The sequence below is a fragment of the Squalius cephalus genome (genome assembly GCF_949319135.1).
Source record: "Squalius cephalus genome assembly, chromosome: 13".
Classification (NCBI taxonomy): domain Eukaryota; kingdom Metazoa; phylum Chordata; class Actinopteri; order Cypriniformes; family Leuciscidae; genus Squalius; species Squalius cephalus.
In genome coordinates, this window is record NC_137134.1 from 27,550,800 (window position 1) to 27,568,212 (window position 17,413).

At 35.3% G+C, this 17,413-nt stretch overlaps 2 protein-coding genes across 2 annotated transcripts in view; both read left to right on the forward strand.

Annotated features, from left to right (window-relative positions):
• Positions 1 to 17,413, forward strand: part of LOC307169806 (muscle M-line assembly protein unc-89) — a 536,691-nt gene that overhangs the window by 226,018 nt on the left and 293,260 nt on the right. The window lies entirely within an intron of this gene.
• The window catches only part of LOC307170517 (uncharacterized protein), a gene marked incomplete at both ends in the record, with an annotated part of 22,323 nt that continues 5,138 nt past the window's right edge, over positions 229 to 17,413 (forward strand). Inside the window, 4 exons of the mRNA XM_079891637.1 lie at positions 229 to 520; positions 2,206 to 2,514; positions 3,960 to 4,021; positions 10,820 to 11,098. Of these exons, the coding sequence (XP_079747763.1) occupies positions 229 to 520; positions 2,206 to 2,514; positions 3,960 to 4,021; positions 10,820 to 11,098 (942 nt within the window). The remainder of the gene's footprint in view (positions 521 to 2,205; positions 2,515 to 3,959; positions 4,022 to 10,819; positions 11,099 to 17,413) is intronic.

Consider the following 17,413-nt stretch of genomic DNA (forward strand, 5'->3'; position numbering starts at 1 on the left):
AAAATCTATATATCTAAGTATATATTGAAATGTTCTGTTTTCTATTTCCTACAGCTTTCATTTAGATCCAGACTGATTAAATAAAGCTAAATGTTGCATGATTCAGCAAACTGAAACAGTAATATGAAGTTTCTGTGTAATATGAAGCTGAAGATGAAGAAAAAATGTCCTTGTCAAACTGATAAATTGGCATCTGAATGATCTTTTGTTGCAATTTTTGAAGTGAGGATGATTTTAGGGAAGGAGGAAAAGAATGTGACTCTAAACCCTGATACTGAAGTACAGAGAGATGATCTGATCCTGTGGATGTTTGGAGATCAAGACAATCTCATCGCTCAACTGATCGGAGAGACCAGAGAGACGACATATGCTGATGCAGACGAGAGATTCAGAGACAAACTGAGGCTGAACAAGAACACTGGATCTCTGACCATCAGTAACATCATATCTGGACCTTATAATCTACAGATCATCAGCAGCAAGAGGACCTCGTACAGGAACTTCAGAGTTTTCAAGTGTTGTGAGTCTTTCCGTTTCATTTGCTAATATAGATGAGGTCTTCGCTAATAATGCAGTATTTTCCCATCAGGAATTTTGGCAGATTTGTGTGTTGTTTAATGCAAAAAGCATTTCCATTTTGCATAAAGTTTCGTCCTGACAGCTAGCGAGTCACTGTATTTGTTATCAGAGCATACGATTTGCACATTGTTTACAGGACAACCTTGGGGAGGGTGTGGAATAACATATTTTTAATTAAAATAAAGAAAGTAAATCAAAATTTTTACCCGTTTAATCGTAGAAATAATCAACTGGTTATCAAAATCAAAAAATGAATCGGTTATCAAAATAATTGTTAGTTATAGCTCTAGTTATAACCAAAAAAAAATTTATTTCGAATTCCATTATTGGTGTCTCTATTTTTTTTTTTTTTAATTTTTTTTTTTAATTTTTTGTATTACATTTTTTAATAAAACAACAGTGGTACTGGTATCTCATAACAACAAGTACAGCAATTTTTGTAAGACATTCAAATGCATACAAATGCTTAGAAACAAAGACATAAATAAAAGGAAATTATAAACCAAATTTAGAAAGACATAGTCACTGAGTACCCTCAAGAAAGTTCCAGAGGGAGGACCAAATGCGCCAGAACACCTCGGATCTTTGATGTAAATCATAAGTTAGTTTTTCCAGTGGTAAAAGTGTTGCCGCCTGACTCAGCCACATATTGATTGAAGGTATCTGAGCAGTTGACCATAATAATAGTATACATTTTTTGGCTAAATATATACAAAAATTCAATACACATTCTTTATCACGATCAAGACACAGTTCCACTGTACAATTCAGAAGATATACTTTTGGTGACAAAACAAAAGTCTTTCCAATTATTTTTTGAGTAATTTTGTGGATCTCTTTCCAGTACATTTTGATTTTGTCGCAGTCCCAAAATACATGCATCACTGTGCCAATGTCTACCTTACATTTAAAACATAGCTGAGAACAATTGGGAAATATTCTGTGGAGGCGAACTGGGGTTAGATAAATCCTGTGAATACATTTATAATTTTGTTCATGAACCGAAATTGAAGTACTTTTGGGATAGATATTTGAGCAGACAGATAGCCACTCCTCATCACTAAAAATAGACCCCAAGTCCTTTTCCCATATCACCCTTAAAGAGTCAAAGGTTGAAAGACCAATATTTGACAGCAATGTATATAATTCAGAGATCTTTTTTTTAAGTGTACATGAAGACAAAAGCAGTTTTTCTATTTCAGTAAGATCAAATTGTATATTACCTTCTTTTAACTGTAACTCCAAAAAATGTCGAATTTGAAGGAATTTATAAAAATCTTTACTGGGGAGACTAAATTCCTGTCTTAGCTCCTGAAATGATCTTATTTGGCCGTCGTCAAATAAGTGACCCAATTCCGACACTCCTCTTGACCTCCAAGGTGTGTCTATTTTTTTATCCAAAATTGAAGGAACATATTTTCAAATTGGGGTCCAATTTGGACTAATTAAGGACTAATTAAGCCAATATAATTTTAGAAATCCCATGATGCCTTTATAACATCACATTTAATATGTATAAAGATGCATTAATACTACAGTAAATGTAGACATGAGACCTCAGTTGCATCGGTTACTGACAGTGTAATATCAGTTTAATCTGAGTAACTTTCTCTGTTTGTTCTCCAGGTGAGTCCGGTCCCAAGACAGTGTCAGTGATGGCGGGAGAATGTTTAGTTTTAATCACTGATTTGAACATAGAAAGAGATGAGAAAGTGGAGTGGAGATTTGAAGATAAAATTCTCACAACTGGAATGAATGGAGACATCAGTAAGACTTCATACGGTGCTGATGTGAGATTCAGAGGCAGACTGGAGCTGCACCATCAAACTGGATCTCTCACCATCAAAGACACCAGAACCAGCGACACTGGAGTTTATCAACTAAACATCTGCAGTGGAAAGAACATTTGCTGTGAATTCAGTGTTACTGTCAGTGGTGAGTAAATCAATTCTTCCAATATGATACCCTGATCCTTGGTTAAAAAGTGGCTTCAGTTGTTTCATTGCAAAATAATACATAATATGCTCTCCCTCATGTCGATGTATGGCTTTATCTTTTGAGGAACATGAAAGAAGGTTCATATTTAGTTTACTAGGGTTGAATGCTTTTCTAAATAATGAAAGTCAAAGTAGAATTTCAATGGATGGAAAAAAATTCTGAGAGAATATTATGATTCAGAGACCATTAAATGTCTTATGGGTTTGGACTGATTTCATACTGCGGCAAGGGAGGCAAGATAAAGTAAAGTCTGCAATGAGAGAGCGAGCGAGGAGACGAGCGGTAATTAAGTAGATCAAGTACACGACTAACGCCTTTCTCTAATTCCAGTAAATTGAAAGAATTTGCCACTTGCCACACATACAAAGCATGTTTTTTTCTAGTTTTTGATGTGACCATAATGTCTAAAGAATTTACTGTGCATTATCTAATAAGTCTGTGATTGCTGTTAAAACAGGATAAGATGGAAAAGCTCCTGGAAACGAACCAAAGCAGGTGAGAATCTGTTTTGTGCGCTGAATCTATTTAACTTTAAAGTCCCCCTGTGGTGATAATCAAGCTTTTAATTATGTTTATATGTATACCATGTTCAAATTCATAAGTCAACACCATTGCTGAGTATTTTCTTCTTAAAACTGCGGTGAACCAAAAACATGTTTGAAATCGCTGGTGTTTCTGACGTTACAAACTACCTTGTAACCAATCACGTCAACGTGCCGACGGGGTTTAGCAAATCATTAACAGTGAACTAGCAGGGGAGTCTCAAGAGAAGTCAGGTTATCCTGGTATATTTTTCTGTTAATATGAAAAATCGGATAGATTTAGCTGTCTAGCTGGTGCATGATGTATATTATGATGTTATGATGAACTATACCTTTCTCCACTAAAGTTGTTCAAAGGGTTTCTAAGGATGCTGATATTTAGAAGGTAAACGCAGTTTGAAATCGCTGGTGTTTCTGATGTCAGAAACTACCTGGGTCACGTCAACGAGAGGATGGTGTGAGTGAGTGGAGGCGGGGCTCATTTGCATATTCATGGGCGGCATATACTAAATGGGGCAAGGGTGTAGAGTTACATTCAAGCTATTTTAAGGCATGAAGAATTTTTTTCAAGGAAAAAACATTTAAAGATGTCATTTTGATGATCAAAGATGAGTTTTGAGGGATACAATTATTGACTACAGGGGGTCTTTAAGTTTGCATGTTCTGGAGGGTATGTGACTGAGTTCACAAATGTAATATATGTTCTTTTCTTACAAATGAACATGAAAAGTACCCAAATAAGACTGAACCTGGTAATTGGTTATTTAATGGAAAAGTGTTAACATTTCTTCTGACGTCTAAGATCTCTCTTTTTAATTTCTCTAATTGTCTGTTTTTCAGATTCCACTGGAAACGGACTGAATGAATCAGCAAGTATAGTGATAACACAGATTCCTGATGGAGTACATCAGGGGACGAGTTCAGTTTGATGAGATAACACACACACACACACAACCAGTGTCAATCACTCTGACATCATCAACAACTGAGCTCCGTCTTTTTTATCAGCCTTTAGAATCTGTCCATTGAAAGTGAGAAATGACCCATGTGCTGTTGGTAAAAGTGACGAGGAGGGTGCCAATACGTGAGTTGGGAGTGAGAACGTGTTGGATTGTAAGTGGAAATGCTCTTGCATTATATAATATCTTAGGCACATGTCAGTTTTACATCAAGGAAAAATAGTTTCTTTCTTCTCAAAGCCTTCAGAACATTTGGAATATATGCAACACGACGCATGAGATTATTGTATGGCATGTTTTTTTTTTAAAGACCCCCTTGTGGTGAAAACCAGCTTTTAATGTTGTTTATATGTCTATGGGGTGTTTTTAAAATGCTTAAAGACAAACCATGTGTAAATTCATAAGTGTAAAAAGACAGTCTCAAAAATGCGGTTTGATATCACAGTTTTTTCTAACGTCACAAACTAAACTACCAGCAGCAGCAATTTGAGCTGGTGCGAGTGCGTGGAGGCGGGGCTAATTTGCATATTCATGACTCTGCATATACTAAATGAAGCAAGGGTGTAATAGCTGGGTTTCAGTCACGTGATTATGATGAAACGTGAAGGCGGGGCGGTTTCAGATGGAGGGCAGGAAGTAAACATGGAGAAAATGTCTATGGAGGAAACCGTTGCGGAGAGTCCGTATTGTACGAATTTAGAACCAGTTTGAAGAAATAGATACAAGAATTTAGTAAACATATTTTATTCGCTTGTTTTGCCCGTAATGGAGCGCATCTCGTGGCTCCCGCCTCACAGGCTATAGCGTCGCACCTGACACAAGATCTCTCACTGTTTACATCTAACGTTACCAGACACTCCGATTGATGCACGAGAGCACACAGACAGTGCAATCCTGCTGCTGTTATTTACCTATTTGTCATCTTATCTTATATTCGCTTGTTTTGCCCATAATTGAGCGCGACTCAATGTAGCAGTAACCCAAAGCGTTAGAGCAGCCTAAAAAGCCCCAATGAACTCCATATTAGACTACCGGTAACTTAATAATCATATCTAAGTAAATGAGCATTTAACGACAACCTAATGCTATATAAACACAGACACAAAAACACGTTGGCTAGCTAACATACCTCCGACGAAGTGGTCGCTGCAGACACGGGCATTAACGTTACAGACTCTGCTCCTCCCGACCGCAGACGTACGTTAAAAATCCACTTTTTACGGCGTTGTTCTGTGAGCTTTTTACATTTCTCACCTTTATGAGTGACAATCTTTCGATACTCTATAAAAACCCTTTCCCTTTTCTCGATTAGAACGATTGGAGCTGCCGTAAACTACACAAAACACATTGGCATTTTTCAGACGGCAGCTCCTCAGCTATTTCACTTCCTGCCCTCCATCTGAATTTCGCGCTCTCGCGATGCAGCAGCGTGACGTCACGTGAAACCAACCTATTACATTCAAGCTATTTTAATACATGAATACATTTTTTCACATGAAAAAACATTAGCCTATAAATGTAATATGGCTTTAGAGCAACATCAGAGTGAGTAAATCACTGAATGTTAATTTTTTGTGTGAACTATCCCATAGATAGACAGTCACAGAAAAATAAGTTGTGAAGGAGTAAATAAAGTACAAGTGAATGAAAGCCATCATATGTAAATAATTATGGAATATGGCAGTGTTTTACATGAGTACATTACAGTGGAACATTTTATGTTTTTGAAATCATCCGAGTTTTCATAAATGTAGCACAACTTTTTTTATTGTTATATAAGCATCTGCCTATTGTTGGATTGGATGATGTTATCTGAACTTTGAATTGCACCATTAGTGCTATAGTATTGGAATAGTTTTTTTGTTTGTTTGCACTGACTCAACTTTAGTACTTACAGTATTGTGATATAATATCATATTGTGTTGTGCTTTGTAAGTAAAATTTACTTCTGTTTGTATTATTCTTTATTGTATGTCATTTGGATAAAATGCTTTGTTGAATGAATAAATGGTCATTTAAGATATTGATATTATACCACTGGTCTATAAGATATTTCTGTTATCTGTCATATATATAAAAAACTGAACCGCTGTATCAGTATTGCACACTAGAGGGCAGACATGATTCAGACAAGACAGACAAACATTATATATATATATATATATATATATATATATATATATATATATATATATATATATATATATATATATATATATATATATATGTATATATATCAGAGACCAGACTGAATCTGACCACAGATACAGCAGAAATCTGGAGAATTACACAGAGAGAGTTTGTACTTCAAACCATAATCTGACCAAACACAGTAAAAACTAAATTATCCTCTAATTGACTTTAATTATCCTTTTATAATCCTTTTATGTATCCTTTAATTATAATTTTATTATAAAGTATCCTCTTAATCACTGTAACCAATTAATCCATCCTAAGTATGAACACTTACATTTAATTTGAAGTTCCATCTTTAAGAAAAGATACTAGGAAAATCTTCCTCTTGGGAAACAGACCAAAACATTTTGACTCATCTAGCATGAAAAGCTCTAGTCGGAACAGTGTAATATTATGTTGCATGTGAGGGGTCAAAGGTCACAGGTTTAACAGCCTGACCTACCAGCAGCACAATGAACTGTTTTTGCACAGATAAATAATAACTGGTATTGATCTGACACTGAAAGACTTGCACATTCGAGTTTAAAATGGTCATGCCCTCTTTTACCTTAAAAGTAAGGTGGAGACATAATAATAAAAAAGATAATTTCCATGAGTCTATTCTTTGCATTTGTTTGTGTAGGTGGTGGTGTTGAAAAAAAAACAAAAAATGTTGAGGCCATGCATGCAAGGTAAATATTAACAAAAATCAAACACAATAAACACCATAATAATGATATTGGTCTTTTAGAAGATATGCTTTCAAAGCTAGCTTGCTATTGCTAGCCTCTCCAAAAGTGCCTACCTTATACCTTTTACCAGACCACTTTATATAGGCCTACATATTTTCTATATTAATTAAAAAACTTCCAAATGACTCACTGGAACACAGACCAGTCTCCAAGCACAATTACAGTAATGTAAGATGTGTCTGCTATTAACTATTATGTTGTTGTCAGTAAAGACAAACAGTTCAGATGTTTCTCCTAATACAGACACTGTTGTGGCGCCATCTTGTGGCTGTCAGAATCTCATTGAACAACAAACACTCACTGACCCCAGTGTAACTGATGGAGCTGAACACGATTGCTGGAGTGTGAAGGATCAGATGAGGCCCATCCTGGTCATAACTGGTTTAGCAGACTGGGTTTTAGAAAGGGTTTGAACAATTTTTATTTATTTTTTGCAATCAGCTGAACGCCAGCTTAGCCAGACTGGAAACAAACCAAGACCTGCCAAACATCTTAGGCTGGGTTTAGCTTTTTGTTTTGTGTGTGTTTTTGTCCACAGCAAGATACTGTTAAAAGTAATTTCACTCACATATCACTTGAAGAAATCCATCCTGTCCTTTTACATATATGTGTTATAAGAGTGCATTAAAATGATTGCTGTAGGCCTATTTGCAACTTAATCATCTTCAATCATTTTTAATTTTGTAGCTGCTGTTCTAATAGTAGCTTGAAATATAATACAGGTCTATTGAAATATTTACAGTTTTATATGTTGCTAGAAAATACTTTTATTTTACTAGACTACACACATATGTCTGAACTGCCTTCAAAGAAGGAAGATGCTTATAACTGTAGTTACAACATCTACCAGCAGGGGCGAACAGGCCGTTCAATACTAACCAGAAGAGAAAACAATACACACGTGAGCCACTATTGTGTTTCATATACTACTAAAATTCTCATTTAAAAAAAAATGTGTTATGAATGTCATTGTATTTTAAAAGCACATTGTAACTGTGAGGAGACCGTTTAATGAATCCATATCTGGAAACAAAGAGGATTGCAATCACCTTCACTATGATAAATATCAAAGACATTTAATCAGAGTTCAGTGAGGAAAATAAAGTCTTTTGATATGTCCTGATCAAACATGCAGATCACTGAATAATATACTGACAGTTTTCCATGTTCAGCCACTAGTTGGCGCTCCAGCAGGGTCTTTAGGAGAGACGTACTGTCTGTACACCATTACACTGAGTTAAAATGACTGAATCTGAAGTTTAAAAATGATTCTGTTTTATGTATATTGGCCATAAACTGCTGATAAATATGAAAAGTCCCATGATGATCAGCTCTCTGTGAGATCTTTGACCTTTTGACCTTTAGTCTGAATCATTCACAGTGACATCCAGGATCACAGTAAACACAGCTATGTTCTTTATTCTTTAAAAATGTTATTTATCAACTTAATATGACTATGATATATTAATCAGATCTGAATGTAAATGTTCAGTATTAAAAACACAGTTTCCACTGCACTGGTCAGTTTCTGCTCTAGTTTTCACACTTCATCTCTCTCACACACACGTTCACATGCAGAAAAGCAGAAGTAACTGCAGCTCTTTCACACTTTTAGCTCCTGACAGCTTCAGATTCACGTGACGCTGTTTATTAATGTTTGTTTTATCAGAAGCGCATTAAACCGCAGCGTTTACGGTTAAAGTGTCTCTACACTTATAGTTCTTCCCTCTCATCTGCTCTCAGTCGATCACTTGCTTTTATATTTGCACAGAAACGCATGTTTTGTTGATGTAAATCGTTCAGAATGCTGTATTGAACTCTGTTTTACTGTGTCGAGTCGGTTGACTGATGAAGCTGATGCCTGTGGTTTAGTTCAGTGTGGTTTTTGTGCACAGATCTAAACCCAAAGACACAACTGATTCAGGAACAGCTGATAAAAAGACTATGGAGACACTTGATCAGGCCAAACATCTGTGGATCACAGGGTTCAACAGAGATGAATGCTGATGTGTTAAAATAGTCATGATGAGAGATAAAGATCAAGCTAAGAGCAGAGTGGAAAATAAACTGAAGGGACTAAAGTTCACACATTTATTTTCTGCGACCGTGATGCGATTGTGGTCAGATTTTTTTCTTCTTTTCAACTTCACACTCGTTGTTATTTCCCTCTTCAGTGGTCAACATCTTCCTAGAACTGTTTTACAGAGTATTTTCAACAGAAACACCCGCAGCCATGATGAGATTAATGTTTGTCACCTTTTAAAAGACATTTTTAAAGTTTGAATATGAATTCACTGAATATTACACCAATTCATTCTTCATTTTTCTTAATGGTCTTGTAGTTTCTCTAGTATTTATTTTAAGTTTCTGATAAATAATGTAAATAAATGCAGAATCCAGAAGCAATATGAAGTGATTTTGCAAAAAGCAGTGGATGTTTTTGTCAGGGGATATTCTTATAGATCTGCTTTTCTCAATTGTTATATTATAGTCTTTTTTGATGCTCATGTAAAAGCTACATAAAGACACATAATCTGAATCAGTTTTTGTTTTTCATGTATTTATATTTCAAGACAATAATTAACAGAATTAAGTAAATATCAAATAAACAAAGAGTAGAGCTGTATTTATGATGTCTGCAAAGGTCAAGAATGAGGCGGAAGAATTTAAAGGATATTAAAGCATGTTTATTTAATATTGTACAAAAGGAGGTATAAAGTAGGCCTAGAACTTTTTGGGCATTTTACACTAAAATGTCACAGTGAGAGAGCAGTGAAAAAATACATTAATATTAATTAATATTATAATGTTTGACCTTGACCAAATACCACATTCATTAACTCACAAAAATCCTTCAAAGAAAGGATTCCCTTTTTTTTTTATAGCAAAGTTGATTTCATTTATTACCTTAAATTAAATTCTGTTAATTTGCAAAAAATGCCTACTATTACCAAATTTGATGATTTTTTTTTTCCAAATTATGTATTTGTATAAGCTTTAATACATATCCTATATAACAAAAGCAGCCAAATGTCAAATTTTATTTAAAAATATAACATTAATGTATTTTATTTTTTATTTAAAATGTACCTTAACAGTCTGCAAAGAAGTGGATAAATATGATCACTCCATTGAATGTCAAAGATCTTTACATGAACGCAAGTTCATAAATAAATACATTTTTCTCAATATCTGTAATTTTGTTGCTGTTTCGATGTGGTAAAACCCCCAAATGTAGCCGAAAACATCTGGCTCGTGTTTGCATTTTCTTCTGTCACTGGCCGTAATTCCAACCTTGAAATCAGGATTAGGCATAAAACAATGTCTTCAGAATCATTCATACACGTGAAAACCGGCTCAAAACTAATACCCAGCGCAGAGGAAGATACAAATCATGTCTTTGTGTTCTGAAGATGAACGAAAGTCATTTAGGGTTTGGAACAACATGAGGGTGAGTAATTCATGACCGTTTTTTTTTTTTCTTTTTTTTTCATTTTTAGGTTAATTAGTCCTTTAAATACACAGGACAAACAAAGAATCTAATGAGATAATTGACTAGACACACCTGAACTGAAACTCAAATGAATCTGTAACCATGGAAACAAACAGGCGGGAATGGAGGAGAACAGAACCAATTAACAAACCAACACCAATTAAAACACATGCATACTTTCATATCCAAATAACCCCCCATCACAGACCATTTTTGAGATTCGTGTTCAAAGGGATGGCCTACCAGTACACGGTCCAACCATTCGGACTGTCTCTGGCACCACGCACTTTTAAGAAGTTTTTATCCCTTTACTGCCTGTAGATGACGTTTTTTCTGGCCCTCAAACCCTTCCTACTAGACCTACAGCACATCTTAGTCCGGTCAGACAATATGGCGGTGGTGTCCTACATAAACCATCAGGGTGGACTCAGGACAAGGCCTCTGTACAAGCTAACCAGACACCTCCTCTTATGGGCACAACACAACCTGCGCTCAGCTGAGACCGGTGCATGTCCTGGGCAGACTGAACCAGGAAGGAGACATGCTTTCCCGGGGCAGCGTGTTCCCAGGGGAATGGACCCTCCATCTCAGGAAACCGAGGTTACGTTTGTAACCAAGACGTTTTTTCCCTTTTTTTTAAGGCAAAAGTCTGTTGTATGGTTATAATTGCATCGGCAGATTCAACACGTTTATTGGGTAAGTGCAGCGTATATTATATACAAACATTCAAATAAGCAAAGTGATTATTCACAAAGTTGCCAAATAACAGGTTTGAAAGCCCTAAAGTATCACAGTAAATGTGATGATACGCAGGGCTACTTTTTGAGCAATGTTGCTGGGCAATGTTGCGGTCAACAGGCAACCAGATGAGACACAGGGCCCACGACCCATCTAAAGTATCCAGATAGAAATGTAATGCCCATTTTCAATGGGAAAGTGCCCAAAGCAACAATTGCTCTGCAAGATTGCCCAGTAACATTGATCAAAAAGTTGCCCTGTGTATCATCACCTTAAGAGAGAGCAATTAAAACGATGTAGTTTGCCATTCAGCCACAAGGAGGAGCTAAAGCAATAAATATGTATGTATGTATGTGTCACAATATAATATACTGAAATATTTGCAATAGTATATGTTGCTTGCAAATATGTAATTTTATCAGACTACACGTTTATGTTTGAATGGCCATCAAAGAAGGAAGATGCTTTGAGTTATTAGATGTGTGTAGTTACAACATCTACCAGCAGGGGAGAACAGGCCATACAGTACTAACCAGAAGAGAAAACAATACACACCATGAGCTATGAAAATACATATTGTGAAAATCATCAAATTGTTAAAAAGTATAATGAATGTACTTGTATTTTAAAAGCACATTGTCACTGGGAGGAGACCATTTCATGAATCAATGATAAACATTAAAGACATTTAATCGGAGTTCAGTGAGGGAAATTGAGCTGCTGTATAATAAAGTCTGTTGATATTTCCTGATCAAACACACTGCAGATCACTGAATAAAATACTGACAGTTTTCACAGCAGCTTCTAGTGATTATGATCAGATTGAATCTGATTAAAAAAATATGATGATGGGACTGTGACCATATTTTTAACAGATTATTGAAATGTTAAATATTTAAAATATGTAATATATTTAATATACACTTTCAGCCACTAGTTGGCGCTCCAGCAGGGTCTTTAGGAGAGACGTACTGTACACCATTAACTGAGTTAAAATTAATGAATCTGAAGTTTAAAAATGATTCATACATGTATATTGGTCATAAACCACTGATAAGAATCAGTTAAATATCCCATGATGATCAGCTCTCGCTGTGTGATCTCTCTCTCTCTCTCTCTCTCTCTCTCTCTCTCTCTCTCTCTCTCTCTCTCTCTCTCTCTCTCTCTCTAATCTCTCTACATATATAGGGGAGAGCGAGGCACAAAGTAAAGCTTTTTGACTTTCTCAATTTGTGTAAATCTACTTATGGTTCAGAGTATTTATTTTTTCCCACATTAATTTCCCACATATCTAGTACAATTATGTGTTTTTGTTTTATTAATTCAGTATATACTTTTTTCTGGATATACCCCGAAAGAATGGAAGTGAAATGTGACAACATGCCCCATAGGTGGGGTACATTGTACACAACATAGTTCAAAACAAATAAATAATTAGTAATTTCTGAACATTGACTCTCAGTCTTTATTCACCTTTTTCTCACATTTTCTCAATAAAATTAATAAAAGTACAGAATATAATGGCATATTTCTAATAGGGGCTCATTGTAACGCAGTGTTACAACATGCCCTCGCCTGCACAACTGGGATTTAAACCCTGCTAGTGTCTTCTGCTAGTTAGCGAAGCATTAAAGAACTATCTCCACTGTTAAATAACATATTGGAGATTAAAATAATATCAGATTTGTCTTATTTTAAATAAACACAAAAAATAGAGATGAAAAATTTATTTAAGTAAGATAAATGTCTATGGATATCTTCCAAAAAAAAAAAAAAAAAAAAAATTCTATATAGTATTGATATGGCAACTAGAAAATACACAAAGTTTCGTCATCCAAGCATGTGCTGAAGTATTTAAAACAAGCGTGTTACAACTAACCCCGCGTTAGGTTGTGCCCCGCGCTCCCCTATATATATATATATATATATATATATATATATATATATATATACAGTCCCCTGCAAAAGTATTGGAACAGTCAAGCCAATTCCTTAATTTTTTCTGTACACTGAAAATATTTGGGTTTGACGTCAAAAGATGAATATGAGACAAGAGATCAACATTTCAGCTTTTATTTCCAGGTATTTACATCTGGATCTAATACACAACATAGAAGATATAACCTTTTGTTTGAACCCACCCATTTCTCATGTGACCAAAAGTATTGGAACATGTGACTGGCAGGTGTGTTTTGTTGCCTTGGTGTGTCCTATTACATTGATTATTCAAACAATAAATAGCACTGAATGTCTGCGCTCAGTTTCAGATTTTGTTTTTGCCTGTGCAGACTGCATTTCTAATTAGACGTGTAACCATCATGAAAACCAGAGAGCTGTCTGGGTGAAAAACAAGCAATTGTGAAGCTGAGAGAAGATGGAAAATCAATCAGAGCCATCGCACAAACATTGGCCATAGTACAACCATTTGAAATGTCCTGAGAAAGAAAGAAACCACAGCTGTACTAAGTAACAGACCTCGAATGGGTAGACCAAGGAAAACATCAGCAGTTGACAACAGAAACATTGTGAGAGCTGTAAAGAAAGATCCTAAAACAACTGTTAGTGACATCAGCAACAACCTCCAGAGGGCAGGAGTGAAGGTATAACAATCTACTGTTCGCAGAAGACTTCATGAACAAAAGTACAGAGGCTACACCAGAAGATGCAAACCTCTCATTAGCAAGAAGAATAAGAAGGCCAGGCTGGAATTTGCCAAACAGTACAGAGACAAGCCTCAAACATTCTGGGGCACTTTGAGCGAGAGTTATGTCGGTGGAGAAGTACTATCAAATCCCATTCAATTATTCACTATAGAAAGTGAAACTGCTGAATCTACTCAACATGTGCTGATAACGTATATAGGCCTAACCTTAATTTATTTTCTTAATATTTCTCTTGTGGCCCATGGTGAAAAAAATGAGAATTATTTTGTGTTAAACACACTGTAAAAAATTTCTAACCCTCCCAAATCAAAAATTTCAAGTGACCGATAACATCTACATTTTTCAATTGGCCCAAGTGAAATTCTGTAAATTATAAAATTAAATGTACAGATTTTCACTTGGGCCAATTGAAAAATTTAGATGTTATCGGTCACTTGAAATTTTTGATTTGGGAGGGTTAGAAATTGTTTACAGTGCACGTTGTTTTTTAAATGAGGAGGACTAATATAACATCTTCATCGCGATCGGTTATGCAGTGATGCGCTATGAGATTATTGCGGGGCTAATTAATTGTAATATTGATTTGATAATAAAAGTAGCCTCATAATAATAATTGTAACATAACTTATGTTTGATTGTGTATATGATGCATTAATTCTGGATGTGCTGGCGCTCGTTCTATGTGTGTGTGCAATGCATTTTCCCCTCGGGGCTTGTGTAGGCAATTAAGGTCATGCATTGCGTACTTGGGGTGTCAAGGTCTTCGGGTTTTCCTCTCACATGTGTGTGAGAAGACGTTTAATAGCCTAAAGTAAAGAACAGTTCAGACAGTTCTCGTTTATTGTTATCTTATTCATAAAGTGTTTAGGCGAACCCTGCACGAACGCTCAGTCACATAATCATCATTCAGATCACCGCAAGGGGGGCTTGAGATCATCTTAGGGGGGGCTAAGCCCCCCCCTTGACGCCGGGCCTGGTGTACAGAAACATTTTGTCTGCCAATTTACAGAAAGATGCAACCAAACTGATTGGGAGATCATGCAGCAAGACAATGACCCAAAACATGACCCAATGCCAAAACAACAAAGGAGTTCATCAGGGGCAAGAAGTGGAAGGTTTTAGACTGGCCAAGTCAATCTCCAGACTTAAACCCTATATAGAGCATGCATTTTACCTGCTTAAAAAGAGACTGAAGGGAGCAGCCCCCCAAAACAAACAACAACTGAAAGAGGCTGCGGTGAAAGCGTAGGAAAGCATTACAAAAGAATAATGCAAAAGTTTGGTTATGTCAATGGGTCACAGCCACAGGCTTGATGCAGTTATTGCAAGCAAAGGATTTGCAACTAAATATTAAGTCTTATTCACTTCAATATATCTTAAGTTAATCTGTTCCAATACTTTTGGTCAGATGAGCAATGGGTGGGTTCAAACAAAAAAGTTATATCTTCTAAGTTGTGTATCAGATCCAGATGTAAATACCTGGGGAAAAAAAGATGAAATGTTGATCTCTTGTCTCATATTCATCTTTTGATGTCAAACCCCTATATTTTCAGTCTACAGGAAAAAGAAAAGAATTGGCCTCACTGTTCCAATACTTTTGGAGGGGACTATATAGAGGAGCTAATTAATAAGTACTAGTATCTAATTAATAGGTATCTAATGAATAAGTACGAGTATCTAATGAATAAGTACTAGTATCTAATAATAGGCACTAGTATCTAAAAAATAAGCACTAGTACCTAATAAATAACTAGTATATAATATATATGTACTAGTCACAGTTAGAATACATAAGTCAGAACTGAATAGTTGATATCTGAATGACAGATCTCCATAGAAGTCAATGGCAAAAATTTAAAATTTGTTACTAGTAACAAAAGAATAGTTACTAGTCACTCTTGAAATAAGTACTAGTATCTAATGAATAAGTACTAGTATCTATTTAATAGTTACTAGTATCTAATGAATAAGTACTATTATCTAATAATAAGTATTAGTAACTAATGAATATGTACTATTATCTAATGAATAAGAACTAGTAACTAATGAATAAGTACTAATAAATAAGAACTAGTCACTATTGGAATAAGTACTAGTATCTAATAAATAAGAACTAGTATATAATCAATAAGTAGTATCTATTGAATAAGTACTAGTATCTAATCAATAAGTAGTATCTATTGAATAAGTACTAGTATCTAGGCTAATCAATAAGTAGTATCTATTGAATAAGTACTAGTACCTAAAGAATAAGCACTAGTATCTAAAGAATAGGCACTAGTAGCCTACCTAAAGAATAAGCACTAGTAGTTAATGAATAAGTACTACTACTTAATGGAATAGATACTAGTATCTAAAAAATAAATACTAGTAGCATGAAAACAGACTAGTCGGTTTAAATGATTAAATGTTAAAACGGCTTGCCATAATACTACAACACACAAAAAAACTAGGGTCCTAGAATTGCTCCTGAAACTGCAGCCTCTGGTATTGCAGGAATATAATATTGCAAAAACTCGCTGAACACTATTATTTTATCATGTGTTTTTGTACAATTTTTTCTCAGTTTTTAATTTTTGAGGCCACGCATGCAAGGTAAATATTAACAAAAATCAAACACAATAAACACCATAATAATGATATTGGTATATTAAAAGAAATGCTTTCAATGCTAGCTTGCTAATGCTAGCCTCTTCAAAATGCCTACCTTTGCCCTACCAGACCACTTTTTATACATATTTTCCATATTCATTTAAAATGACTCACTGGAACACAGACCCATCTCCAAGCACAATTACAGTAATGTAAGATGTGTCTGCTATTCACTATTATGTTGTCGGTAGTAAAGATAAACAGTTCAGATGTTTCTCCTAATACAGACACTGTTGTGGCGCCATCTTGTGGCTGAGAATCTCATTGAACAACAAACACTCACTGACCCCAATGTAACTGATGGAGCTGAACACGATTGCTGGAGTGTGGAAGATCAGATGAGGCCCATCCTGGTCATAACTGGTTTAGCAGACTGGTTTTAGAGGGGTTTTGAATATATATTATTTTTTTTTATTTTTTTTTTTATTAATTTTTTTTTACACTGAACACCAGCTTAACCAGACTGGAAACAAACCAAGACCTGCCAACCATTTTAGGCTGCGGGGTTAGCCTTTTTTTCTCACATCAAGATACTGATAAAGTAATTTCACTCACATATCACTTGAAGAAATCCATCCTGTCCTTTTAAATATAAGAGTGCATTAAAATGATTGCTGTAGGCCTATGTGCAACTTAATCATCTTCAATCATTTTTAATTTGTAGCTGCTGTTCTAATAGCAGCTTGAAATATAATACAGGCCTATTGAAATATTACAGTGTTATATGTTACTGTATATGATGCTTTGTGTTCCTATAAGTGTAGTTACAGCATCTACCAGCAGGGGCGAACAGGCCGTTCAATACTAACCAGAAGAGAAAACAATACACACGTGAGACACTATTGTGTTTCATATACTATTA